This window comes from Mixophyes fleayi, chromosome 7, assembly GCF_038048845.1.
Source record: "Mixophyes fleayi isolate aMixFle1 chromosome 7, aMixFle1.hap1, whole genome shotgun sequence".
NCBI lineage: Eukaryota > Metazoa > Chordata > Amphibia > Anura > Limnodynastidae > Mixophyes > Mixophyes fleayi.
The window spans coordinates 75,633,101-75,660,827 of NC_134408.1; the positions used below are offsets into that span (position 1 = coordinate 75,633,101).

General features: G+C 39.7%; 1 protein-coding gene and 1 long non-coding RNA gene across 6 annotated transcripts in view; one reads left to right on the forward strand and one right to left on the reverse strand.

Annotated features, from left to right (window-relative positions):
* Positions 1-2,601, reverse strand: part of LOC142097815 (uncharacterized) — a 74,118-nt gene extending 71,517 nt beyond the window's left edge. The window contains exon 1 of the long non-coding RNA XR_012678250.1: positions 2,506-2,601. This is a non-coding gene — a long non-coding RNA (uncharacterized LOC142097815). The remainder of the gene's footprint in view (positions 1-2,505) is intronic.
* TRA2B (transformer 2 beta homolog) lies at positions 992-27,727 on the forward strand. 5 transcript variants are annotated; one of them, XM_075179986.1, is made up of 11 exons: positions 1,024-1,105; positions 1,339-1,471; positions 11,439-11,670; positions 11,989-12,134; positions 12,255-12,417; positions 12,571-12,759; positions 13,629-13,744; positions 19,151-19,240; positions 25,066-25,131; positions 25,286-25,359; positions 26,696-27,727. In XM_075179986.1, exons 3-11 carry the CDS (start codon positions 11,590-11,592, stop codon positions 26,704-26,706), a joined length of 936 nt encoding a protein of 311 aa, XP_075036087.1. In that variant the 5' UTR covers positions 1,024-1,105; positions 1,339-1,471; positions 11,439-11,589; the 3' UTR covers positions 26,707-27,727. The 5 variants fall into 5 exon arrangements, with proteins under 5 accessions (XP_075036090.1, XP_075036086.1, XP_075036087.1 ...); XM_075179987.1 differs by lacking the exon at positions 1,339-1,471 and adding an exon at positions 2,778-2,891 and having other exon boundaries at positions 1,027-1,105; XM_075179985.1 differs by lacking the exon at positions 1,339-1,471 and having other exon boundaries at positions 1,006-1,105.

Consider the following 27,727-nt stretch of genomic DNA (forward strand, 5'->3'; position numbering starts at 1 on the left):
AAACCTTTCGTGGGGAGTTTTGGAAAAACAAATCAGAATCCAAAACCTCAAGCTAATCAGAACCCAAAACTCAAAACCCAAAACACCAAAAGTGGCACACCCTTATTTTTTATACACGAGCAGCAAGACTAAATTATATTATTGTGTCTGTCTGGGGTGATTTAGTGGCTCAACCTACGATAACAAGAAGCCCTGTTTTCAGACTAAGGGGTATATTTAAGAAAGCACGGTAGTGCACTATCGTGCACTTACCGTGTAAATTAGGCCAGGATGTGCTCTCCGCAAATTTATTAAAGGTGCATCGCAGCAGATATCATTGATATCTGCTGCTTTGCACTCCTGATCGTTTTTGCGAGCAGTCACCATTCAACAGAATGATGACTGCTCCTGGCCGCAATCTAACAAGTCCCGAAAAAATATTTTTTTCGGGAACTTGTTGTGTTAATGTACGCCAGCTGAAGCTGGTGTACATTATCATAATTGAAGAAATCCAATGCTGTCAGCTCTGCTCCGAAGAGCAGAGCTGGACAGCGCATGTGTGGAGGAATCACATAATCCCTCCCTGTCACTCACCGATATCGCAGAGACAGAGCGGGGATCTTTGTGCGCATGTGCAGTTCTTGAAACTGCACATGCGCAATTGAAGAATGAAGAGAACGAGGAGAAGATCCGGAGACAGCGCTTCCGAAGAGGGGGGTAAGTATGTGTTTTTTTTATCACAGAAACAGCAGTTTTTCGGAACTGCTGTTTCTGTGATCTGTTGTTCATAAATTTGAGAAATAGTTCAATCCTTATCCATGCGATAAGGATTGATAACTATTTCTCACTTTTGCCGAACATTGATAAATGTGCTCCTAAGCGCGTATTTGATGCACAAGAAAAGATAATACTGTTACCAAGGAAGGAGGGGTGTGGGCTATCTCGTGGTTACACATTCTATTACTGTTACCAAGGAAGGAGGGGCGTGGGCTGGTTCGTGGTTACACATTCATTATAACACAGTCCTCCTTCAGCATTTTCATCTCCTGAGAACTGGTGGTCATTTGTCGGTTGTAAGCGAACAGAGAAGATGAGCGACAGCGGGGAGCAGAATTATGGCGATCGGGTTAGTATTATTTAGTTTGTATTGTATTGACTTACTTTACAGATAGAAGCAAGTGGTTAAGACCGATTAAGATGTAATTTAATGTAACTTTTAGTGGCAGACGTACATTATTACGTACTGTGCCACTGTGTAGACATTTTAATAATTGCGTTTTATATTCTGCCCTTCAAGCAGAAACTTGATGAACTTATGTCAGTATCATGTATATATTCGTTTATTTGCCTTCCTGAAAGGCCTAACGGCGTGTCAAATGTTAGCGAAGCTCGCCGCCATTTTGCGCGCATATTTTCCTTTCTCAAAATGGCTTCGATGGGTGACGAAATTAGGAAAGGTGCCCGGAATTAATGGAGATAACCGCTTATTACGGTATGGAAACTGGGTGGCTGTTTATGCATTTGCTTAGGAAAGTTTATGTTTATGAAGTTATCCACATTGGGTTTGAAGTGTAATTTAAAGCAATCCACCGCTTTGTTAAATGGGAACATTACAGAACGTATTACTGTGGCGCCATATTCTACAATTGCCTATTGTGTCGTTTCTTCTCTAAGGGTCCATTTTTAGTTTTAATTCCCGACCTGTTATTTGGTCTCGCGCTGTTACATGGATTTATAGATTTGTTTACAAAACCCCAAAGCATCCACAATTTCAATTATCAATGTCTATCTAAAATATATATATATATATATATATATATATATATATATATATATATATATATATATATATCTATATCTCTCCGTTAAAAGGTGCAGTAAACATTAACTCCTTGCAGCAATCCCATGAACATTACACGTTAGTAAAGTTTACAGAGTATTGAATGGTTAAATCCTTGCCATTTATTCAAACCATACTTTGTCCCATTTCAGCCAAGTGTCGCAGGGAACTTTGCCTACGTTCAAACGATTTAATTCGCAAAAGGATTTTTTTCTAAATGCGGCTTACTCAGTGTTTTGTTCATTGTAGTAACATTTGTAGAGCTGATCAGGCACATTTGAAACACCGTGTCTGAAATAAACTTAAGTTGATATAAAAATAACCTCTTGCCCTACATTGCTACTCAATGAATTGTTTAGCAGTGATTGTATGAAAAGTCTTGATTTATGTGTGTGTGTGTGTGTGTGTGTGTGTATATATATATATATATATATATATATATATATATATATATATATATATATATATATAACAAGCAACAGTTATATACCCTTTTGTTTAATTCCTATATTTGATAACTTTTTGGATTATGGACCTGAGTATAAAAACGGCAAACATAAACATATTTCTTCAAAAAATAAGGAGCTAGCAATTTAGTATTCATTTGACCAACAACAAAATGTAGGAGTGAGAAAGATTAGGGGGCATATTTAAGAAATAGTGATAGTGCACTATCGTGCACTTACCATGAAATCCAGGTCCTAGAGTGTGTCCCGCATATTTAAGAAGGGTGCGTCGCGATATCTGCTGCTTTGCATTCCTTTTCGTTTTTGGGAGCAGTCACCATTGCTCTCAACCGCAATCTAACAAGTTCAGAAAAAAAGTTTTTTCCGGCAGCTTGTCTTGATAATGTGAAGCTAACGTACATTATCATAATGAAAGTTTTCAGTGCTGTCAGCTCTGCTCCGAAGAGCATTGTGATCCCTCCCTGTCACTCACTGCTCTCTCTCTGCAACAGAGCGGGGATGTTTGTGTGCATGTGCAGTTCGAAGAACTGCCATTCGCAATTCCAGTGTAAAGAATTAAGAGGACCTGGAGGAGATCCGTGGACATCGCGTTCCGAAGAGGCGTGGTAAGTGTGTTTTGTTTTGTTTTTTGTGTTTTTTTTTATCGCGGAAACAGCAGTTTATGGGAACTGCTGTTTCTGTGTTCCGTTTTTAATAAATTTGAGAAATAGTTCAATCCTTATCCATGCGATAAGGATTGATAACTATTTTTCATTTTTGACGAACATTGATAAATGTGCCCCTAGGTGAGTATCCATTAAGAATTAATTATACATAGTAAATGACCAGCAAAGGCCCTAGTTTAGGAGCACACAGTTGTGTGAATCCCAGGAAACCAATGTGTCTAACAGAAATGATTTCTTCAGCCTAAATTTGGGGAATCCTTTCTTTTTATGTGGATGTACATCTTCCTTTGCTTCTGACTTACTACATTTTGTTCATTCCTCCCTGTGCATCATTATTACCGTACCTATATTCTTCACCATTATAACTGGCTTCTGGTGTTCTCAACTGTCAAGGGCAGCATAATGGGATGTACTAAACGGATGATCAAAGAAAGGATGATTGTCTGCATTTACATTTTCTGCCATTAGTTGGCACTAACTTTTCACCCAGTGCTTTCAATAGAGAAAAATCAACTATTACACTTATAAATTGAAAATACTATAAATAATTTTATAAATTTTAATAAAGTATAAATTCCACTTTAATATACATTCCTGTTGATAAAAAAATAAAATACAAATAAATTTACATGCATTGATTTATTTTCGCAAAACAGCTCTATCATTTTTGTTTATGAGGAATGAAGGCCTTTTAAGCATAGATATGTCAACTGTAGATTGTTTTCTATGGGCCTGATTCATTAGGGCACACATTCAGAGCGCAACTAGTGGTCAGGATTTGACGCCTGTATTTAGGCTTTGGGTGCCCCCGAATTCAGCAAGCCACAGATCTCTGCTGAATTTGGGCGCATGTTTTCTGTAGTATACAGGCACTGCAGGTACATATATGCCTGCTGAGTCGGCGGACTGGAAGGCATTACAGATGCCTGATCCACCGGCTCTTTACCATGTAACAAAATAGATAAAAAAAAAAAAGCTTGGGGTCCCCCCTCCTAATGTTAAGAACTAGTGCTGCCAGCCTAGTGTTAGTTTCCTCGAAATCAAGGGGGGGGGAAATGGGTGAGGTTCCCCAATTTTCACTGAAACCATCACTAGACCAATTGACTGGGGTTGTTGGCACTTTAACAGGGGACATGCGGCAGGTGCCATAATGTCAAACCAACCCCAGGCTGTTCAGAACGAGGCTGGATTCCCTAGAGTGGTGGGGCCTGCAAAAAATTGTGCGATTTTCCTCCTTACTGCTACAAGTGCTGGCATGTCCTGACACCCAGGACTCGCTGAGCCATGTAGTGCAACAAAAAAGATTAAATAATTAACACAACCCTCTTTCAAACCACATTACTTTAATAAAATAATTTATTAATCATTTTTCCTAAAATAATAAAACCCCTAAAATGAATCACCCCACCATCCCCATAATATTCGCAGAATTATACAAATTACACCAGTTATGATGCAGACATCAAAACATCAGACGACACTGGTCAATTTCACCACAATTTCCATCTATAGGCGCTGGGGTAAAGGCCACTAGATGCTTAGGCTGGGGCACAACGAGGAGCTATTATCCAGGTCTGATACACCTAGACTGGCATTCATCCTGAAGCATGACCCATCACTGACACTCCTAAACTAAGACCCAGGAGCTAACGCCTATCACTAAGCAGAAGACAACACACAGCAATTGGGCTTCTAGACCAGGATCCAACCAAAACTATTACATAGCACCTGCCTCACAAACAAGGAGCTCCCTTCATATAACAATTATTAATAATAAACTGCTATATATATATAATATTTTGTGAAAAGTGTGTAAACAGATGGCTCCACACACAGGTTTATGCTGAACCACTTTGTGACGAAACGAGGATGGATAAACAATCTTGGCAGTGTCTTCAGCAATCAAATCAAACATATTCACAAATATAAACACAGTCCCATGGTCCTAAACTGGCTATCACAGTTGGGTCTCTTAACTGGTTACTAGCCAATTGTTGGCACCAGTTTCCCACACACAGCTCAAACCCAGCTTTTTAAGCTTCCTTTAAGGCATTGCTCTGGCTTATTCCTTAATTAATTAGACCAGGTGCTCCACCTGGTCTCCTGCTGTGTGTGTACGTGCAGATTTACCCCTCTCTGCACCTTGAGGCTGTGGTTACCCAGGGAAACCACCACTCTTTCCTCTATTAAAAAAAGTGGCAAGGTGTCCCAATTGCCACTATATATATATATATATATATATATATATATATATATATATATATATATATATATATATATATATATATATATATAATATATATGTGTGTGTGTATTACACAGACATATTCAAGACACTAATGTGCATAGCTGTAGATGCAGACATAAAGCATTAAGAGGAGTGCAGGGAGCGAGATGCAGCAGGTGCACCTATAATCAGGGAGCTGGGTAGGGAGCGCTTGTGTCTTCTGCTGAGATCTCGCCCTCTGTTACAGTGGTAACCCCAGCAGTATGTAAATGTCCGCATAAGACATAAGGAGGAATTTGGTTCCCCCCAGAGCATCACTGTGCTAAACCTATTACTGTTGTTATGGTAAATTTAACCTGGCTTTCTGAGTAAAAAGCTGGCGTTAAAACTATGGTAATAACAGTATTTAAGTGCACTATTACCGTAAAAGTGTGTACAGTTGGACATGTTACTTTTTACAGGACCGTGGCCAATTGAATCTTCATCCCCCTTCTCTCCCCATAGAGCATACTATATAGCAGTGTGATGCTCTCTGGAGCCTGGACATAAGCACCTGGATGAAGCATCTGTCAGCTGGCACAATGCACACAGCTCCTGAGTTGGGCTTGGATAATTTACTTGTCGTCGTAGTTTTGTGTCATGTTGACTGCTTTTTGAGCTTGGCTGTGATTGAGAAGGAGATTTATGCGGTGAAACACTTCTGATTGGCTAGAGTTTTCCCTCTCAGCGGGGGCTGGAGCATATGGCTGTGCGCTGTTTGGCTGGTAGAACGGTGCAATGTTCTAAAGCAGGGGTGTCCAACCTTTTAGCTTCCCTGGGCCACATTGGAAGACGATGAGTTGGTTTGGGCCGCACATAAGACACTAACAATAACGATAGCTGATCATCCAAAAAACCATAGAAAACATAGTTAACATATATATATATATATATATATATATATATGAGGAAAAAAAGTGATATATATATATATATATATATATATATATATATATATATATATAATCACTTTTTTTTCAAATCCCCCTATACTTACCTTTCAATCGCCCTGTTCAAAAAATCCTCTCTAGTTATTATACTATAATCACTTTTTGTATTGTTTCGATGCAATATCAATAAAGTGCATTTAAGCCAGGCATTGTATATCGGGGTGCCCTGACCAGGCCTGCGGTACCTGACATATACATCACTGTGACCCCAAATTGTGACCTGTTTTGCTAATTACACCACTATGTTAGTTAAGGGATAACAACTTATAATGGACCAAAGAGAATAATATATAATTAGTATTACAAGTAGAGGTATGTAGCAGGGAGATAAGGTCCATGATGCTCCAGGACCAGGTGACTTTTATTCACTGGTCAGCGTCCCTTGAAATAATAAAAAAAAATCCCCCTTAACTTACCTTTTAATCGGCTTGTTCTCCTGTCCTCTTCTTTTCTCCAATTCTGTACTGCTGATTGTTGTTCTCGAGCGGGTGACTCCTCTGTGATGAGCTCCGCAATGGATGTTGGGCGTGATGACATCACGGAGGAGGAGACAAGGGAGGGAGCCGGAGTACCAGCTGATGTGACTGCAAGGTAAGTATTTTCTTTTCTTTTTTTTTTGCAGGATTTTTTTTCCCATTAACAGTGCTGCCCCCTTGCCACAACCAAAACTCCTTCTGGGTCACATTTATAGGCGTGCTGGGCCGCATGCGGCCTGTGGGCAGCGGGTTGGACGACCCTGTTCTAAAGCGATGGTGTTTCCTGGAGAAGCTGTCGAAGTTATAAGAGGTATTCTGGAGACCTGAGCTCGACACATGTGTTTTGCAAAGCCCAAAAACCTGCAACTAGGGAAAAATCCCTGCAACTTGGGGGAAAAACAGTCCCACTTCCACTTTGTTATAAGCGGAATTTGCAACTATGTCCACGAGCAACATGCCCTGTTTTCTGCTCTATCTTCCCCCACCCAATACTCTTTGTTGTTTTGGACATAAAGAATTGCAAAGGAGAGGACAGGACTGGTTGTAGCTTAGCTCAGGTGTTGGCAACTATACTGGGTGCTGTGTTTACAGGACTCTCTGGGCGTGGTTTTATTTGTCGTTTTTGCTTTGTTTTCCTAGTAGCATCCAGAGGGTAGAATGTATATGTTGCCACAATTCTATATTTTTTTAAATGTCTTGGGAATAAGCTTGCTTTAATTTTCTATAATCAATGGTAATTACCAAATTCCCTATGACACTTATATAATTGACTGATCTGCAGCCTTCTATTGGAGAATAAGGAAATATGAAAATTAAGCTAGAGATTGCAGTATAACATATCAATTCAGTTTGAACATTTGTTAGTCGGAGTTCTTAAATGCCCTCCTTAATACATTAGAACAAGTTAATTGTTGGGGAAACGCTACAGTTGAGAATATTTAGCCATGCCATTGTTTCCAATCTGCTGTGCTTCACCATCCATTTTAATCTTTATTTAGTGCAATTATTCTCATTAATTTGTAATAATTACAATGATGTGACTTAGGGGCCTATTTATCAAGCCTAAAACCATGCAGCAGTATCTGTTTCCAAATGATGCCGACAATTTTAAGTATCGGGGCATTTTAAGAAAATCTTAACCCGGAATACTGCAGTCCACATAATTCTCAATGGGAACTGTGGACTGGAGCAAGCTCTGTAAAGCTTAGCTTGACCCCGAAGGCTGAGCGGCTTCAATTTTGATGGCAATCGTCTTAACATACTGTCATTACTAACATGGTTGTATCTTTGACCAAGTATAAATTGGTGTACTTCTATGCAGTGTGTTCAAAATGGAATTCTTATTGCACAAATTTTTTACAACAGCAGGATGAATATCCACTGATCTGGAAATGGGTTGCCTGAAACTACTTGGACTGTCTTGAAAATGACTTCATGTCTTGAAGATTTTATTTTTTTGTACCTTTGGTTCCACCCTTATCAACTTTTTGCTGGGACTCCTGGCTGTGTTGCATGAGACTAATGCTGCTCTGCTTTGTTTCTGTACTCTTGCTGGCAGTGTTGTTTATGCACTACACACTCCATATGAAAATGTATATAAAGCTTCCTAACACCTCGTACAAAGATATTTAGGGGCCTATATATTAATGTGGTTTGACCGGTTAATTATCTGTCATTGCAATGGTGACAGATGACTTTTCTGATTCATTCTTGTAAATATGATCCTGGAGCACTGCGTTCATCGGAACAGTCTCCTATCGAAGACTTGATTTACATTTAAACTGCGGTAGTCTGTCTATCCCAGTGTTGGCTAACCTGTGACACTCCAGGTGTTGTGAAACTACAAGTCCCAGCATGCTTTGCCAATATATAGCAGCTTATTGGTGGAAGGGTATGCTGGGACTTGTAGTTTCACAACACCTGGAGTGTCACAGGTTAGCCAACACTGGTCTATCCCCTCCAGTTACTATCGCAAATTGCCATGGTGTGACAGGATGGACTGTCTATGCCACCCTGTCTGTTGGGAACCGGCTGGGCTTACTTTTGCCACCGTTCCCTTTTGTTATCCCAAATGCGCCATCTAACCGCAGTAGGAGGGGCTTACAAATGCTGCCACCACTGGACTCCATACCGGCATCCACTATCAGGGTTCCTTCTAGGTAACTCTCACTGCTAAGGTACCCCCTCGCTGGTACCCCTGACCACTTACTATGGATCAGGGTTGCTGTGGCTGGATCCCCCCTGGCCTATCACACGGGCCAGAGCTGCTGAGGAACAGGAAGAGCGGTGGTGCTGGGAAGCTGGGTGCAACCTCAGACAGCCGGAAACGGATTCGATTTTGAGTCTAATCTGTAGGTACAGGATTTTCAGCATGAGACGTTTTCAAGCAGGTCTTTGAAGCAAGTGATGTTTATTTGCAGTCACACTGATTGAAGGTACCCGTGATCAGGTCAGATGGGACAAGAATGGTGATACATTTCAGTGTACAAGGTCTTTCTTTTTATACAGTTTGGACACAGCCTCAAAGGGTAAGCCAGCCCCCTGAGGTCTGAGTTATTTTTAGTATCAGTCTACGATATACGTTTCCCAAACACTGATTTACTTGCAATGCAAAGCTAACAATATTTACACTACTGTACAAAACTTGATGCTTGCATTATCTGAAATGCAGCCACACCAGACAGTGGCCCCCTGCTGGGTATAAAGGCTGAACCGGTGTTTGTTACTTCACATAAAGACTTGGCATATCCTGCTATCAGCAAACAGACTTCCTCTAGCAAATTTACAAACCCAAACAATGACACTCCCATACAAAATGCATCCCAATGTAACACGATAAGTGCATTTCAAATTATACATTGGTGCCTGTACCTCTGATTGAAATACATTTCTACAATAAATTTATTTCTACATGATCCAGCCACAAATAAGTTATTGATAAGTGATCAAGACACACATGGTTTATGTACTACTAAATAGGCCTCTTAATCTCTAGCTGCTAAGTGGTTCTGTATAGATAAAGCAAGGAAATTTTAGAACACATTACCACAAAAACTGGTATTGCTATTCGATGTAAACACAGGGCTAATAATGAACATGGTACGGAAATCTCAGCATTGGCGATAATTGTCATAAGTGCTTTTTTCATTGTGCGATTTGCCAGTTTGTTCATCGCCCCCTTTAGTTCTAACTAGGTTTTTGCATTAATGATAGGTTAAACTTAAGTAACATGTTTTGTTCTCAACTGTAATAACTATATATAACTAGGGAGTATTTATTTAAACTAAATTTGTTGGCTTTCTTAAGTAGAGGGGTGTGACTGGATCACTATTACATTTTTATACCAAAAGTTATTTATTTAAACCGAATAGCGCAGGGCACTTATTTTGGTTTATTGTAAGATAGGAAGTCGTTATCTCTGAGACCAGAAGTTGTTTTTTCTGTTTAACCTTGCTATAGGATATGCCTATTTCTGATGTATATATCAGATACAATGAGCCTGTGTTTACCAAGCCTTTGGTGTATTGTGGTTTGGGGAAGTAGCTTGTTGTGGGTTGTTCTGTGGAAATGTGTATTCGGCGACTGTCTGAAGTATTCATGCCAGTCAGACCTTTTTGAGTGTCCTGTCTCTGAAATAAAAACCTTGCGGTGAATTTCCTGGATCTTAAGAATTTAATAGCCAAGTATAAATATTAGTGGTTTTGAATTGTAGTTACATTTATTTTTGTGTAAATAAAGTATATCCTGATGCTAAAAATGGCATGTGTCTGAAAGGTATAAATGCTCTGACTTGTACACTGAAATGTATCATTCTTCTGACTTCATCTGACCTGATACCCTGGTACCTTCAGCTAGGGTGAGAGAAAATAAACCAAAGACCTGCTTGGAAACATCTTCAATATAGCTGTATTCCTGTTATCTACAGATTAGACCAAAATCTAATCTGTTCTTTGGCTGTGTCTGAGGTTTGGACCCAAGCTTTCCCAGTACCACCTCTCTCCCATGCAACCTGGTTAGTGTGATAGGCCAGGGGGGATCCATTCACAGCAACCCGGGTCCATAGTAAGAGGTCTGGAGTTACCAGCCCGGGTACACCAGCAACGAGGTGCACTAGCAGTGTCAGTGACCCAGAAGGAACGTGGTTCTGAGTGCCATAGAAGGAGCTCAGTGGTGGAAGCACTATAAGCCCTGCGGAAAAAGGGCGATTTTGGGATTACAAAAGGGAACGGTGGCAAAGTAAGCCCAGCCGGTTCCCAGCAACAGACAGGGTGGCATAGGCGTTTCATCCTGTCACAATGGCAATACGTTTTTAGTAAGGTGTTTGCTTAGTTGTTTTTTCTTTATTTTTTCTGTTTTTGTGGAGTTATTTGTAGCATGTTGGTCTTAAGCATATGTGAATGTGACCTAGTATATTCCCTGAACATCAGGGGTGCTATTAGTCAGCCCCCTGTTCAAGAGGGGTCCCTGTTGTAATTTATCTCTGGCTGGGGTTATCCTTGGAATTGAAAAGTTGTCTGCAGTAAAAACACTTTAAAAAAAAAAAAAAGTAAAAGCACTTTTTTGTTTGTGGCTTTTTTTTTCTTTTGGGGTGGGGCTATTCGTTTATAATGTAAATATCTCAAGTTCTCAGATAACAAAAATATAAATAGCCTCACGTTTAAGGGTCCGAATAATCTGGGAAGCTCAAAGTGGTCTTGGCATACAGAATGTTTTGTTTTTTTTTTTTTTGTTGGCTTTGTCGCTGAGTTTTTGATCCTGAAGATTTTAAACTCCATCCTGTTCTTTCTCTGTTAAGGTTAATATTGAAGAAGGAAAATACAGAAGTCTTCATTTGACACGTTTATTAAATGAGAATTATTTGAAGCTAAGAAATAAGTGAAGCTGAAATTTGAAAAAAATAAAGTATGCATGCTAATTATCAGAACTGAAGTCCTACTTGTAGAATAATGAGAAATGTGTATGAAGTGGGGAAGATGAAAAGAAGTCAGAATTTGAAAATGAAGAATGAAGAAAGAAATAAAAATGAAGTTAAGATAAGAAGTAATCTGGAATCATAAAGCTCTACGCTAAGTAATTATTAGTCTGTTTCTGTGTCCCTGTATATTTTTCAAAATAAGTGCATGCATTATCTGTTAAAGAGTGCATACAGGGGAAAACAAATAGGTAAAATGGAAAAATTACATAATTTTAAAAAGATTTTTTTTTATCCAGACACATTTTTAAAGACTATTTAAAATCGATGTCATCTTTCATCTTCAAAGGGGTTTGTGCTTATTGTAATAGTTTTGAAAAGAAGAAAAAATGTGTTTATTGGCTATTCTAGTAAATGTTATGTTTGTGTTCAGGAATCTCGATCTGCTTCAAGAAGTGGAAGTGCCCGGCGCTCTGGCAAGTCTGCAAGCCATTCTCCCAATCGCTCTCCTGCACGATCGCGATCGAAAGAAGGGTCCAGGCGTTCAAGATCAAAGTCAAGGTCACGATCTGAATCAAGGTTTGTGTGTTTTGTTTTGTTTTTTCCATTTGTATGTATTTCTCGGTCTCTTACTCTGCACCCAGATTGATGGTGGGGTTTTGTACTGTTTATCCATAGCTTCTTTTTGTTTTCTTTTAGATCTAGATCAAGGAGAAGTTCTCGTCGGCACTATACAAGATCTCGTACTCGTTCAAGATCTCATAGAAGATCTAGAAGCCGTTCATATAGCAGAGATTATCGAAGACGCCACAGCCATAGTCACTCTCCTATGTCAAATCGTAGACGCCATGTTGGTAACAGGGTCCGTTAAAAACTTTGTTTTTACTCTTTATTTTGTTAAACGCTGTGTGTACACACACACACACACACACACACACACACACACACACACACACACACACACACACACACACTCACACACACTAACCTATATCTGTTATTGTTTCCTTTATAGGCCAATCCTGATCCCAACTGCTGCCTGGGTGTGTTTGGTCTAAGTCTTTATACTACAGAGCGTGATTTAAGAGAAGTATTTTCAAAATATGGTCCGTTAGCAGATGTTTCCATCGTGTATGATCAACAATCTCGACGTTCGAGAGGATTCTCATTTGTATACTTTGAAAATGTTGACGATGCAAAGGAGGTAAGCACTATATTTTCGTACGTAGTGCTTAAGTGAAAAGATCTTAATATTGTCCATACTGAAGGTTGATTATGGTAAATGATGGCTTAATTACTCATATTAAGTATATCTCTGCTTAACATTTCATTTTTAAGTTCTCTTGAAATCTTACGAAATTTGAAACCCAGTGCACCCAAAATTATACTTAAGGGCAGTGTTTGAGAGAGATGATATTGAGAGAGAAAGATATCTGCTTGCTCTCCTGTAGATCTCATTTAAATGTTTTATTGCTGCTTAATTACAACAAACTACTCAAGCATTTTAGTATTGCTATACCCAAAATCTGATAATAATTTTAGGTAATTAATATGCTTGTGCTAAAGGTTACAATGAAAAATGTCCCCCATGTATATATCAGAATTAAATATTGTATTCCATGCTCTCTCTTGGGGGGGGGAGAGAGTATAACATAGCTTAAACTTTTACTGTTCATAAAAAATGAATGCATTGCTATATCTCACATGGTCTGTTGCTGGCATTTTCATTTTTGCACTAAAAATGCAAATGCCAGGGATAACCCTTGTGATTGGACAGGACAACAGCACAAGTGGGTTAAAACAATTGATTCCATTTTCAGACTCGTCTACATGTGTTGTACTAATGGTTTTAACACCATTAAAACACATGAAATTGATGCTAGTGGGGATGAGCTCTAATTAGATTGTTTATAAATGGCGGGATCCTTTAAGTCAGGAAGTAGTAAATGAAAACATTTTTATATTAAACTAGTGTGATAGCTTTTTTTTCTTTTTTCCTTCTGTTACTACTTTTCTTCCCTGGGCTTTTCACTTTTTGGTTTCAAGAATAATCACTAAACTATATCTTTGCAGGCAAAGGAGCGTGCCAATGGAATGGAACTGGATGGAAGACGGATACGGGTCGATTTCTCAATAACTAAGAGGCCCCATACACCTACACCAGGAATATACATGGGGCGACCAACCTAGTGAGTTGTTTAGATTTTTCCTTTATTTAAGGATAGTAGCTTTTCATATCATTGTGTGTGAGGTAGATGATGAGCGAGATAGTCATGGTGTTTCTTTCTTTTGCTAACATGGCTGCAGACATTTAATTGAAATTGAGGGAGGTGCTCTTTAAAGAAAATGGGCTCTTCAAATGTGAACAAGCTTGAACTTCCTGTGTTTGTTCATAAAATTTAATAACTGTTGGGCTCTAGTTTGGAGGGGCCCTACAGTACCAAGGGGCTGCTCTTTGCATTTTTCCTTAGGCTCCTAAATGCTTGTCCAAAACCAGATGAAGGTTATCGCAAGCCTCAAGTTTGCAGATACTGCAAGATACAGCTGGTTGTAGCTGTCCTGGCCACTAGGTAAGGATTGCCCATGCACTACTACCATATATTAGGTGCTGGTGCAGCAGTGTCGCCAAGCAACTTCATTTGGGAAATTGTGACTCAAACCTACTGGAAAAGAGGTATAGAACTATAAGCTGGGAGAAATGGTTTCAGATAGCAGCTGCAGCAGAGGAAATCTGAAACAAAACAGGTTACAAAGGATTCTTTTATTAAATGTTAGTGGGTTCTGTTTTACACCGGCCATTCTGTGCTCTTTCTGAAGTGTTCCAATTTTTGCTGGAATGGCCAAAGTGTTTATTAAATAGACCAATATATGGATCTTCAACCTATTTTGGGGATATATTGTGAAAGCCTAATGCTTACACAGGTACAGAATTTTCTTATTCAGAAACAAAAAATTATGAATAATTGCTGCTGTTGACAATCGCAGATATGGTCATTGAGCAAATTCAGTTTTGAGTGGAATATGCTTAACTAAGGACAGGTATTGCTAAGCGCTCTAAATTCTGCCCATAAGCATGTAATCAGAATTTATGTAAATGTAACTAATTTCTTGTTGCTCAATAACAGTCAAAGAAGAAATTGTTCTAAATATATATCCTTTTCAAACATAAAGAGTTTAAGGAATTAATGTATAAATATTGTTATTATAGGAATTTCTTTATATGATTATGTAGTAGGTATGCTTGCAATAATTACCATTTCTCTTTCATCCGGTCTGGGGGACACTGCTTACCATGGGAGCTTGGGAGTTGGCACCTAACTAGTTAAACTTTAGTACTGCTAACAGACCCCTCCCCTCTACAATCCCCCTGCCTCTTCCTGTCCAGTTTTTTTTAGGTGTGCCCAGGAGTTGGGCACCATTTTTTAGTACTTAGAGTAAATTTTAAAACTTTTATTTCTTTTATTTGAATTTCATTTCTATTTCAGGTGGCAGTGCTGAAGTGTGTTCTACTATAGAGAACACACTCACAGCTGTGCAGCGCAGGCATTCCCCTGTCAGATGAGAGCCAGCGGCTCTCACTGACAGGGACAGGAGAAGTAAGAATGGGTGCCTGATTTAGGAGTGACAAGCTGTCTCACGGACCGCTGTCACTCCTCCAGCCTCCCCGATAACCGGCGCTGCCATTACAGGCATAGAGCGCCGGTTATCGGATACTTAAGATGTCCGGTGGCCATCTTGGATTTCTTCAGTCGGCGCTACGGAGAGAGGAGGAAGGGGGCTATACCAAAATCCCCCCTCATACATAGGGTATCTTCGCTGCAGAGACCTCAGTTTTAGAGGTCTCCACTACTCCCACTACTCTGCCACCATCACAAGTAAGAATTTTTTTTTGCAAAGTCATCTTCCGCTGCAGAGACGGCATTACTGAAGGGGGGGTAGCTAAAGCATAGAGTTCCCCCCTCCTTCCAGAGAGAGATGGTCTATCCCAGCGTTCTGGCTCCAAGAGAAGCCCGGGAAGAGTGAACAGAGCTGAGGGAGCAGGCACAGGATACTGCTGTTGGACTTCTCCCCTTTGTGGCCTATGGGCTAAGTATCTGATTTATTAAACACATCTGTTTTGCTGTGCACAAACTGGGCTAGTAAGGGTTTACATTATAGTCTCCCTACGTGTGTGTGTGTGTGTGTGTGTGTGTGTGTGTGTGTGTGTGTGTATATATGTGTATATATATATATATATATATAGATAGATAGATAGATAGATAGATAGATAGATATATATAGATATAAGATGTGTTTAAAAATTTTATGTCAATAATGGCGGCATGTCTTCACCTGCAGGGACCTACTCATCAGGGCTTCATCAGAGAATTGCCTACTTCATCACTTATCCCTCACCCGAGCGGTTCTCGAGGGCCACGGTTGGCTGATAAATTCAAAGAAATCCCAGATGGTTCCGTGTCAGCGCATGGTTTTCCTGGGACTCATCATGGACACCAGCAAACAAAGTGTTTCTCCCAGTAGAGAAGATCAGCTCTATTCAGACTGTAACTACTCAGGTTTTGTCTTCCCCCAAGCCCCTCAATGCATTTATGCATGAGGCTTCTCGGAAAGATGGTGGCCTCCTTCGAGACCATTCCTTTCGGTTGAGCCCATTCTCAATGTTTCCAGTGGGATCTATTGTCAAAGTGGTCAGGATCACACCTACACCTGGAACTTCAGAAGATCCCCCTATCTCCGAGGGCGAGAGAATCTCTTCAGTGGTGGCTGTTTCAGGATCACCTGAAAGTGGGCAGATCCTTCGCTCCATGGTCATGGATCATAGCCATGACGGACGCCAGCCTGACAGGTTGGGTGGCGGTAATCCTGCACCTCCGGCTCCAAGGACGTTGGTCGGTTCAGGAATCGGCCCTATCAATGTATTAGAATTGGCCATTCTCTTGGCCCTCAGGGGCGCACAGTCCCTTCTTCAGAGCCACCCGGTCAGAATTCAGTCCGACAATGCTACGGCCGTGGCATATGTCAACAGGCAAGGAGGAACCAGGAGTGCAGCTGCCATGGATATAGCTGCCCAAATATTAGTTTGGGCAGAGCTATATGTTCCGGCAATATCAGCCGTTTTCATTCCAGGAATAGAAAACTGGGAGGCGGACTATCTAAGTCGAATCCTGATGACGCCGAGGGAGTGGTCACTCCACCCGGAGGTCTTCCAGCCTCTGGTTCAGAAGTGGGGTCTTCCGGACATAGATCTCATGGCCTCCAGGCACAACAGGAAAGTTCCAAGGTATTGCGCAAGAGATCCCCTAGCGGCGGCAGTGGATGTCATGACTATGTCATGGGAGTTCAGGTTGGGATACCTGTTTCCTCCGATTCCCGGTTTTCTCATCTTCAATAAACAATCTATGGATAAGTTAGATGTTGTTAGGGCTCTCCGCATATATGTCAAAAGAACTTCCCAAATTAGACGTACTGACTCTCTGTTTGTCCTTTATGACGCTAATAAGAGAGGCTGGCCAGCCTCAAAACAATCCATCGCAAGATGGATTACGTCTACCATCAGACAAGCATATATAAAGGCTAACCGTCCTGTGCCGTAGAGATTCACAGCCCATTCCACCAGATCGGTAGGGGCTTCGTGGGCAGCAAGGAATGGAGCTTCTGCAGACCAGCTTTGCAGGGCAGCCAATTGGTCCTCTGTCTACACCTTTACAAAATTTTATCAGTTTAATGTTTTCGCATCAGCTGATGCAGATTTCGCTTGTAGTGCTCTACGAGCGGGATTTTCAGAGTAGTCCCACCCTTAGGGGGCTGCTTTAGAACGTCCCCATGGTAAGCAGTGTCCCCCAGACCGGATGAAAGAGAAAAGAGGATTTATGTACTTACGTTAAATCCGTTTCTCTGATTCCGTCTGGGGGACACTGCGACCCCTCCCTTCTGTTTTTTTTTTTGTGTGCTCTTGTTTGACTGGCCTTTTTATCCTTGGGCTTTTTAAAACTAACTGAACAGGAAGAGGCAGGGGGATTGTAGGCGGGAGGGGTCTGTTGGCACCTAACTAGTTAAACTTTAGTACTGCTAACTCCCAAGCTCCCATGGTAAGCAGTGTCCCCCAGACGGAATCAGAGAAACAGATTTAACGTAAGTACATAAATCCTCTTTTAATAGAGTTGCCATTGTATAATCGTCAATCAGAGGTATCAATCTTATTTTACTGCAAGAGGATTATTACTTATTGCTATCTTAGTGGCTTGGCCTAGAAGATTGGGTACGATATAACGACTGAATATGCCAAACTCAAAATGGTGACCGTGTAAATTTTGACATATTCATTCTTAAAGCGCACTGAAAGGTCTAGATGTAGAATAACTATGGTAGATTTAAAGGACTGCAAATAGTACAGAATAACAAAAATAATTGGTTGAGAAACGGAAACAATTAAATACACGTCTGTAAAGGATTTTATTTAAACATATTAAGTAAACTTCAGACTAATACAAAAACACTAAGTGTGTGTATATATACACACCCACACTGTGTGTGTGTGTGTATATATTTATATATATATATATTAGTGTGTGTGGATTTATTTCTGGCCCAAATCTGCCCACTTCACACTGGCAGGCCACACACTGGTGCCAGGGAAGCCTACCCTGTACCTGGTCCATAGATCTGCAGATGTAGTCCACTGGTAGGGAACGGCAATTCAAACCAGGCACTCTGCAGCGTCCAGCCATCAATCATCTGAATGAACAACCCCTTTCCCCTTGGAGTGGCTCCTTATTTATATCCAGGGTCAAATTTGCACAGTGCTCTCCCCTCCCTGGGGTAAACTGCTCTCTCCCTCTTAAACATTGGTGGGTGCTGGATCAGGGGGTTGGAGGGGGAGTGGAGATGAGCTGTGCTTAAACTGAAGCTCCCTTGCTGGGTTCCAGACAAAATGTCTGGACTAGTCATGGATATTAATTTGCCACCTCCAAAGATAGGAGGTGGGGGAAACCCCTACTGAAATTAACCTTTTGCACTACTTTGTAATGTCAGAGAGTCCCCAGCTGTTTCATGTTTCCTCTAATGGAAGGAGGGTGAGACTGAATGCAGCTCTAGCCCCCTCACCTGAATCCTGGAAACCACCTGATCTTTACCCATAACCCACCTGGCTTCAAATTGAGAACAATGCATAACCGCATCAGTGAATTAACAACAAACACGTTTTTACAATGGGTAGCATGAATGTCTCTTATAGAGGCATGGCTACAATGTTCACTTAGCCACATGTGATTCAACTCTGCAGTTGTATACTGTTGAGCTGGGGAGCAAAAAACAGGACTATAAAAAGTGCATGTTGTAAAGCTAAACATTTACTGAGAAACGAGGGACAGACTGGTAAAGGTGTTATCAAACTTGTTTTGTCACAGGCACCATTAAGTAATTAAACTTGAAGTTACTGTGTCTTAAGTTTTCTACATATAATGGTTTTGTTAGCCTTCGATTTCTTAGATGTTTATAACTGGCTGTGTACTGAAATTATGGATTTAAGCTTACCCAATAAGATAGAGATATTTTATATATAATTCTTTTTTTTTCCCTTCACTTATTTTACTCAGTGGCAGTTCTCGTCGTAGAGACTACTATGATCGAGGGTATGAAAGAGGGGGCTATGATGATCGGGAGTACTACAGCAGGTCCTCTTACAGGTACATACTATACTAATGGGAATTTTATATTTTTAATTTCATTTTCAGTTTGTGAAACCTGTTTTATATCGTAAATTTTGCTGCAAATGTTTTATTCTCTAATTATGCATGCTTTAATATTAAAGTACAGCTCAATTCCTGACTTCCCCTTGCATTTTTTTTAAAAAGTAAAGCTTAATGAAAGGTGCTCTACATTCATGATTAATATTTTTTAACCATTCCTCACTTTGATTTTTCCTGAATTCAACAAAAGTTAGAGATAATTGTGCTGCCTGAAGGGTTAGAACAGATCACAGAAGCATTTACGACTCTGCAAACCCATCTTATTGCTGCACTTACACCCTTTGCAGTCTAAGGCACCTTACTGAAAGTAAATATATGTAGCAATAGAGCGTACAAGGCCTGCCCTGAAACAGGGTTAAATGCAGTGGTGTAGGTATTTTTATTTTTATTTTGTTTAAACTACTAGGGGGTAAATGTATCATACCCCGGTTTTCTCAACTCGCGGGAGATCGGCGTCTACGCAGCTTAAATTTAAAGCGGCGCTGCCTTGTAAAGGGAAGTTTCTGAGGGGTCCCCTCAGAAAAACTCTCTGGAGCTGGCACACAGGAACCTCCTTGCCTCCGCTTCCACCAGAATACAAGACCTCCTTCCGAACCTCCTTAACGCGTTTCGTCTCAGCCGAGACTTTATCAAAAGGATCTGAGGGGACCCCTGCATGCGCTTTTCTATACAGATAAGCTTGTTTTACTGTACCCGATGTACGGGCATTTTACTGCTTTTTATGGATTTTAGACTGTAATTAAAACGGATTTTATCCTTTTTAATAAGCCTATCTCTATTCATATTGAGTCTAGCTAAGCAGTTTTTGTTTTAAACAGCTATCTTAATCCTGGAGAAATCTACCCTTGAGAGGCTAACTATTGTCTTATAAATTGGTTGTCCCTATCACGCATGTAATATATTTATATATTCAAATGCCACTTATTGACTGAAAAGGCAGAACATATTGAAATTAGGTGTTGAAATATCTGAGGGAAAATAACCTATGACAAACGAATCATTATGTTTCCTCCACTCCAGAGTGTCTGGATGTGACTCATGCCTTGATGTTATCACACTAGGTTTGGCGCTTCTCTTTTTTGTGTTAAAATATATATATATATTATATTAGTTAATCCGTGCATGATACTTATGCATTCTAGTCAAATCAAGCTACTTAAGGTGTTAAAAAGGTTCTTGTCATGCATTTGTAGCCCAGGCCTCCTCAGGGGAAGAGCGTTGCTGTCAAATGTCAGTATACTAAATTTCAGGTCGTTCGGATGAGCCCTTTCTGAGAAAATAGTTTTTTCCACAGGCACTAACACACGCTGCTACACATGCAGGGGCGGGTCTAGAAAATGTTTGTTCCCCGGGGCGATTTAGGCCCCGCCCCCTTTCCGACTTCTGGGGCTGCACAGTATGTGCAGGTCCGCTCGGCAGTGACGGGCAGGGACAGTGTGCTGCCCGGCTGCTCTGATTGTGTTTAGCCGGGCAGCACACTGTCGATGCCAAACGGACCTGCACATACTGTGCAGCCGTCAGCCCCGATCGCACCCCCCTGGATCCGCCACTGTACACGTGTGTTCATGAGGTAAAATTACCTCACGAAAATTAGTTTGACCCCTCAACTCGTCAATAATGTCAGTATACCAAATTTCAGCCCTTTGAGGGTTTTTTTCCACACACACTAAGAATTTAGTAGGTCAGTTAACCCGTGCATGATACTCATGCATTCTAGTCAAATCAAGCTACTTAAGGTGTTAAAAACTCCCCACTGTCACCCTCGGCAACCACCAACCACTCCCAATTGTCACTTCTCCTTCAAGAAATATATAGGTCAGTGTATAACTCTGCCCAGCAGGTGGCGCTGCAGCTTGTTTGTTTTTTTTTTCACACACACGCCACTAGGCTTTTATATAGTGTGTGTGTATATGTGTATGTATGTATGTATGTGTGTATATGTGTATATATATATATATATATATATATATATATATATATATATATATATATATATATATATATATATATATTAACAGAAGACAGGCGGGGCACCTTATGTAACGTGAATAGATGTAATAACATGCGTACCATAAGGTATTGATAGGTCGTCTAATCAGAGAGTAATGATCATCTTCATAGATTATTCCTCCCAGTTGTTCAAGTAATGGACAATGCAAAAAACAGAGCACAACATAGAGTAGTATTGTCAGGATGTGCAATCACACCACCTGTGAGGTAAACACCACCTATCGGGCTTCCTTATCGTGCAAAAAACACACTAGTGCCCAAGAGTCAGCAGTTGTAACATATAGGACACCCATGTGTATCAGCCATATAAAATATATGCAAATAAAAAACTGCGTACCATATAATCTCTCCAAACTGACATGAGATAAGTTCTTTAGGTCATGAGTTGTGTGATCCCTCTTTTCCAGTCTCAGTCATTGGCAGCAATAATGACAGGAGATAGGTGTAAATATTACAATAGCGCTTTAATAAAAAATAAATATATGCACTTACATCAGGGAGTGCAAATGGATGCAGGGTGATAGGCTCAACGTGTTTCGTCCCCGTAAAACGGGACTTCCTCAGGAGCAAGAAACAGCAGATGTATGTACCGATAAACTGCGGGCTTTAAATAGAGCCCAGACGCCATCTTGGCGCATGCGCGGCTGCCGCCACTCACCGCACATGCGTCAAAACAACTTTATAGATTTCAACAGAAACACTGAACGGATCAGTGCGGATAAAAAAATCTGATGGAGCTATATATATACGCCCCAAATGGGAGAGTAATACTATATCAGAATATTTCCTCTCCTTATCCTAACAAAGCCTGTGTATTTAAGAAATGTAATCGCTCTCATTGTATAATTCCCATAGCGTCAGACACACTCGAATATAACATCTATAGAGGCATTAAAAACAATTATCACACACAAAAAACAGAAACTCTGGATTTCTATCTCACAGAAAATATGAAATCTTCTCTCACTCAACAATTCCCCTTCAAATGGCACCAAAAAAAGATAAAATATTTAGGCGTCTACATAACTGAACAATATAGTCAGCTTTTCCAAGCTAACTTTCCAAGCTAACTATCCTAAACTACTATCCCAAATTAAATCTGATTTAGAAACCTGGAGTAAAAACCTCATTTCCTGGATAGGGCGAATCAACTCAGTCAAAATGAACATTTTGCCCAGGTTATTATATCTTTTTCAAGCCCTTCCCATACGCATCCCCCCTTATGTATTCAAATTTTTGCAACATTATACTTCACAATTCATATGGGGTAGAAAACATCCAAGAGTTCGGCTCCTTGTCCTACAAAGGTCGACGCAGGAGGGCGGTTTGGGAGTCCCCAATTTTAAAAACTATTTCTTGGCAGCGCAACTTGCCCAATGTATTTTATGGAACTCCCCGGGCTCCTCCAGAGTTTGGGTCTCGATCGAAACCGAAAGCTTAGGTATTTCCTCCGCCTCCTCTCTCCTGTGGCTCCCTCGCACTAAACGTCCTCGGTCCGCTCTTAATCACCCAATTGTATCGCATTCGCTCTCTCTGGGACCGAGCAAACTCAAAGTTTAATCTCGCCCCGGCTACTAGTCCAATTGTTCCTCTTTTTGATAACCCAGATTTTCCACCGGGCCGTATAGTTTCGTCCTTTGAATTTTGGAAAAGGAACGATGTTTACTATCTTAATAATATCACTACAGACGCTTCATTTCCCTCATTCGAAGACATAAAAACCAAATTCAATATTCCCAACACTTTTTTTTTTCAATACCTGCAACTAAGAAATTTTCATTCCACCACTAAATCATCTTTAAGAATCAGGCCGTTGACCTCATTCGAGTCACTTTTTCTCCGGCGATCTTCTACCAATGGCCTTATATCTCGTATATATGGAGAGCTGAGAGTCCCTGACTCAGACACCCAAGATTCCCATGAGCGAGCCTGGGAGGAGGATCTGGGGGGTCCCTTGGATGGGGAAGATTGGGATGAAATAAAAGCCAACACGGCCTCTAGTTCAATCTGTGTGAAGCTGAAAGAAAATGCCTATAAGCTTCTTTATCGATGGTACTTGGTCCCGACCAGATTACAAAAAATCTTTCCGGACTCATCTAGCTCATGTTGGAGAGGATGTTCGTCGGAAGGGTCCTTCCTCCATATTTGGTGGCAATGCCCCAAGCTTGCCCCATTCTGGTTGGAACTACGGAACTTTGCATCTCGGATTCTACAGATTGACATCCCAATTTCTCCCAAGTTTTTCCTTCTCCCACTTGGGATTCCATCCGCAACTAAACATCAAACAAAAATGTTCCGCCACATAGTTTCTGCAGCACTGTGTCAAATTGCCACTAATTGGAAACAACCCTCCGCGCCTACTATGCAGACAATTATTAATAGAGTTTGGCACTCATACAAAATGGAGTTTATGACATGCATACTGCGCAATACCTCTAAATCATTCAACAAAGTCTGGGAGCCGTGGATGTCATTTTTTCAAATCCAAATTCCTTTTGCTCTATGACTCCTCTAAAACATTCCACTTGATATCCCCCCTCAACCTGCTACCATCCCCTGCCCCCCCCCTCCCCCACACTTCTCTTCTACCTCTTGCTTACTTTTTCTTTTCTTCTTTTGGAGGCCTGCCACACTGCCTCCTAATCTATCTTGCCCACTTTTCTCTGACTATCCTTTCTTTTCTGTCTCTTCTTGCTTCTATTCTTATAGTTAAAACTTGGTCAATATCAAAACTCTTTTTATTATGATATACAATGATTGTATTAGTCCCTGAACATGCATAACCTGATTGTAACAGATTTTGTCTTGGACTGATGCTCATTATTGACCTTCTCAAAAATAAAACTTTAAAAAAAAAAAAAAAACAATTATCACAATATACAAATACAATATATAAAAATACTTAACATAAATAAAAACATACACATAAATGCATGCTGATCAAATTAATATCCATGGCTAATAAACTAAAATCTGGTGATAACATACCAGATATGGAGAACATGATCACTACATAATATGCGTGATCAACCTGACTTCACAATGACTGTAATTACATCCTATTATTAAAGATTGATATCTAATAAGAGCAATAAAGAGGGATCACACAACTCATGACCTAAAGAACTTATCTCATGTCAGTTTGGAGAGATTATCTGGTACGCAGTTTTTTATTTGCATATATTTTATATGGCTGATACGCATGGGTGTCCTATATGTTACAACTGCTGACTCTTGGGCACTAGTGTTTTTTGCACGATAAGGAAGCCCCATAGGTGGTGTTTACCTCACAGGTGGTGTGATTGCACATCCTGACAATGCTACTCTATGTTGTGCTCTGTTTTTTGCATTGTCCATTACTTGAACAACTGGGAGGAATAATCTATGAAGATGATCATCACTCTCTGATTAGACGACCTATCAATACCTTATGGTACGCATGTTATTACATCTATTCACGTTACATAAGTGATAATACACATTGAGGCGCCCCGCCTGTCTTCTGTTACAGTGTCTTCATTTTCCGGATTAACCATCTGGCTACAGGTCCCGTGGCTGCCGCTCACACTTGAGCTATCTTCATATCTGGAACTTTTCTATTTATTATACTGCACTATTGTGATTACGTTGTGGTTGTAAGCGCCAGTGTATATCTGTTTGTTAGTGTATATATATATATATATATATCACACATATATATATATAGATCACACATATAATAATTATTTTTGCATTTTTCTCTCGTGTTTCAGAGGAGGAGGAGGAGGCGGCGGTGGTGGAGGATGGCGTGGTGGACAGGACAGGGATCAGTTTTCTAGGTAACTCTTTTAAATATTGACGCTTCTCTTGTGGTGGGTGGGGGCTTGTAGTGGAAAAATGTAATAACCATTTACTAGCTATGTGGAAATGGTTACTATTTAGCTAGCCTACTTTCAAACAATTTATGGAATAGGTTTTTTTTGTTTAATGTAGGAGACGGTCTCCCTCGCCATACTATAGTAGAGGTGGATATAGATCTCGATCCAGATCTCGTTCATATTCTCCACGTAAGTTGCTTTTGTTTGTGTGGTTTTTGTCTCCGTTCCAAAGTACAGTTATTCCTCTAGAGTACGTTATAAGAATATTTTATTTAGATTCTACCTGAAACTTTTGTGTCAAGAGCATCCAGTAGGATTGCTGGTGCAGCCATTTAATCAGCTATTCTGTAAAACAAGTGTCAATTTGTTTTTTTGTTTTTTCAATAGTATCCTATCATTAGTTGCAGAGGCCTCAGTGTTTCGAGCACCAGGGATGCTGGATATTGGACCTCTGCTTTCTACTATGAGATTTGTTTACTGGCCAAATTGTACTAAGAATTTTAATTCAGAATTAACTAGTTTGCTGATGTTCATTGTTCTTACCAATTGGTTTGAATATGTATGTGAACTCAATTTAGAATTAAATTAGATCCATGATTTTACCAATACTAACTGATGTAAGCTGAGAGCAAGAGTGCATGTCATAAATTAACAATTCAAAGCAATCCATTTGCATGCAGTCTTCTAATTAAATATAAACCATTTTTCAGGACCACTTGTATCATTTTACTCTGCTCGTAAGGCCATTTGTAATTTATCAGGGATGACGTTGTTCCAGTTTGTGTTGTCAGACTGTGTACTTTGCACAAACAAGAATGTGTTCTGAATCGCAGGCATAAAAGATTTCGATTTTTACTACCGATCACTACACAAATTTCTTTAAAACATTTTGATAAAATGTTAGTTATGAGATCTAATTGAATGGTGAAGTTGGCTTTTTTTCTTCTTTTTTTTTTTTTTTTTTTTTTTTAATAAATAGAATGTAGCAAATAGGAAGGGCCCTAATTTCCTATTGAGCTTGTTAGGAAGAGGGATGGATGATAACCTTGCAGTGGCTTACAAGAAAGGCCAGATGTTAAGATATATGTACCAGTATAATTCTCCCCATTTTAACAGATAACTGGCTACTTTAAAAATCAAATATTGCCTTAAACAAGAGTTGAACTCTGCCTCTTGTGGGGTAACTGGATGGTTTATAGGTTTTTGCTCTCAAACCTAGTCTCCAACATTTTTTTTTTTTTTTCTTTTTTCCTGAATGCATCTTCTATTATGGAATAAGCCACATTTATAAACCCCTTTGTGAACTAAGTAGGTTCAAGAAGGCCAAGTTTCTGTTGACATAATGTTGAACTGTTCTCTTTTAATGCACAGGTGTGTAGCATAATTTATACAAAAAGAGTAGTTAGTTAACTCCTAGCCTCTAGAATTCGGTGCTAGCTGGCTTTTTTTTTTTGTATGTAAAATGAATCTGACCTAATTCTGTTGCTAACATTTAAATGTTTTTTTATTTGTTTTTCTCTTGTAGGTCGTTATTGAAACTTGCATTGCTTTAAGTCCATTAAAGATAACAATTTGTTCGTATATACAGTACAGCTTGGAAGTGATGAACATGATTAACACCTTTTGTGACCATGTTTTGGTAGATTTGTAACAAATAAAAATCCAAAAAAAAATGGTTTCTGTTTGTGTAGGGCAAATCATGAGTCACTCTGCAAATATTTGCATGGTATTTTTGTTTGTTTGTTTTTTACTTACGGCTAGCATTTTGCTGTTCTTAGATTTTTTTTTTATTTTTTATTTGTTTTCTATCTGAACACATCTTTTCATTTTCTGAAAATTTCATTTTAAAAATAAATGTCCTCCTTTTTCCCCCACAATAGCAAAGTTATTTTTTTTTCTTTTAAAAACCTATCTTTGTGTGCTAGTGATTTAATCAAATTGTCAGGTTACCTATTCTGGAAATCATTAGAATGGTAAATTTTAACTTGAGTGCAGAATAAGCACTACTGTAAAATATTGCAATGCAGAGACAGAAGTAGTCAATGAATGCACCTTGCCATGTAACTTGACATTACTATCTGAAGTTGTTTATATCACTACTCATTTTTATGTGGCCAGTATTGACATCCCAGTCCAACTGTGCTACAGCTAATATTGATTGATTCTCCCTACAGGTGAATATAAAGAAGCTAAACACTATGCACCTTAAACTTTTTATACATATATATTCCTCATCTACCCAGACACTAAATATCCCTTTTCTGAAAGCATGTGTTTGAGATTCTTTGTTTGAATTAGGTGTTGGTAGTGCACATATGTTTAAAGCTTCTGCAGTCTCCTAGGTAACCATACTGTGTATAGTTAGGTGAATTCAAACACTGGAACATTGCAGCAAAGGAGATATTGTTTTTCCCCATATTACCAGATGTTTAGATTTAATTAAGATGTGGTATTGGACCTTTTACAGACCATTAAATACCTTGGGAAACTTTCAAAGGACATTCAAATGTTTACCATGTTGATTAATGTGGATGTTAAATAAAAAAAAGTAATGCAA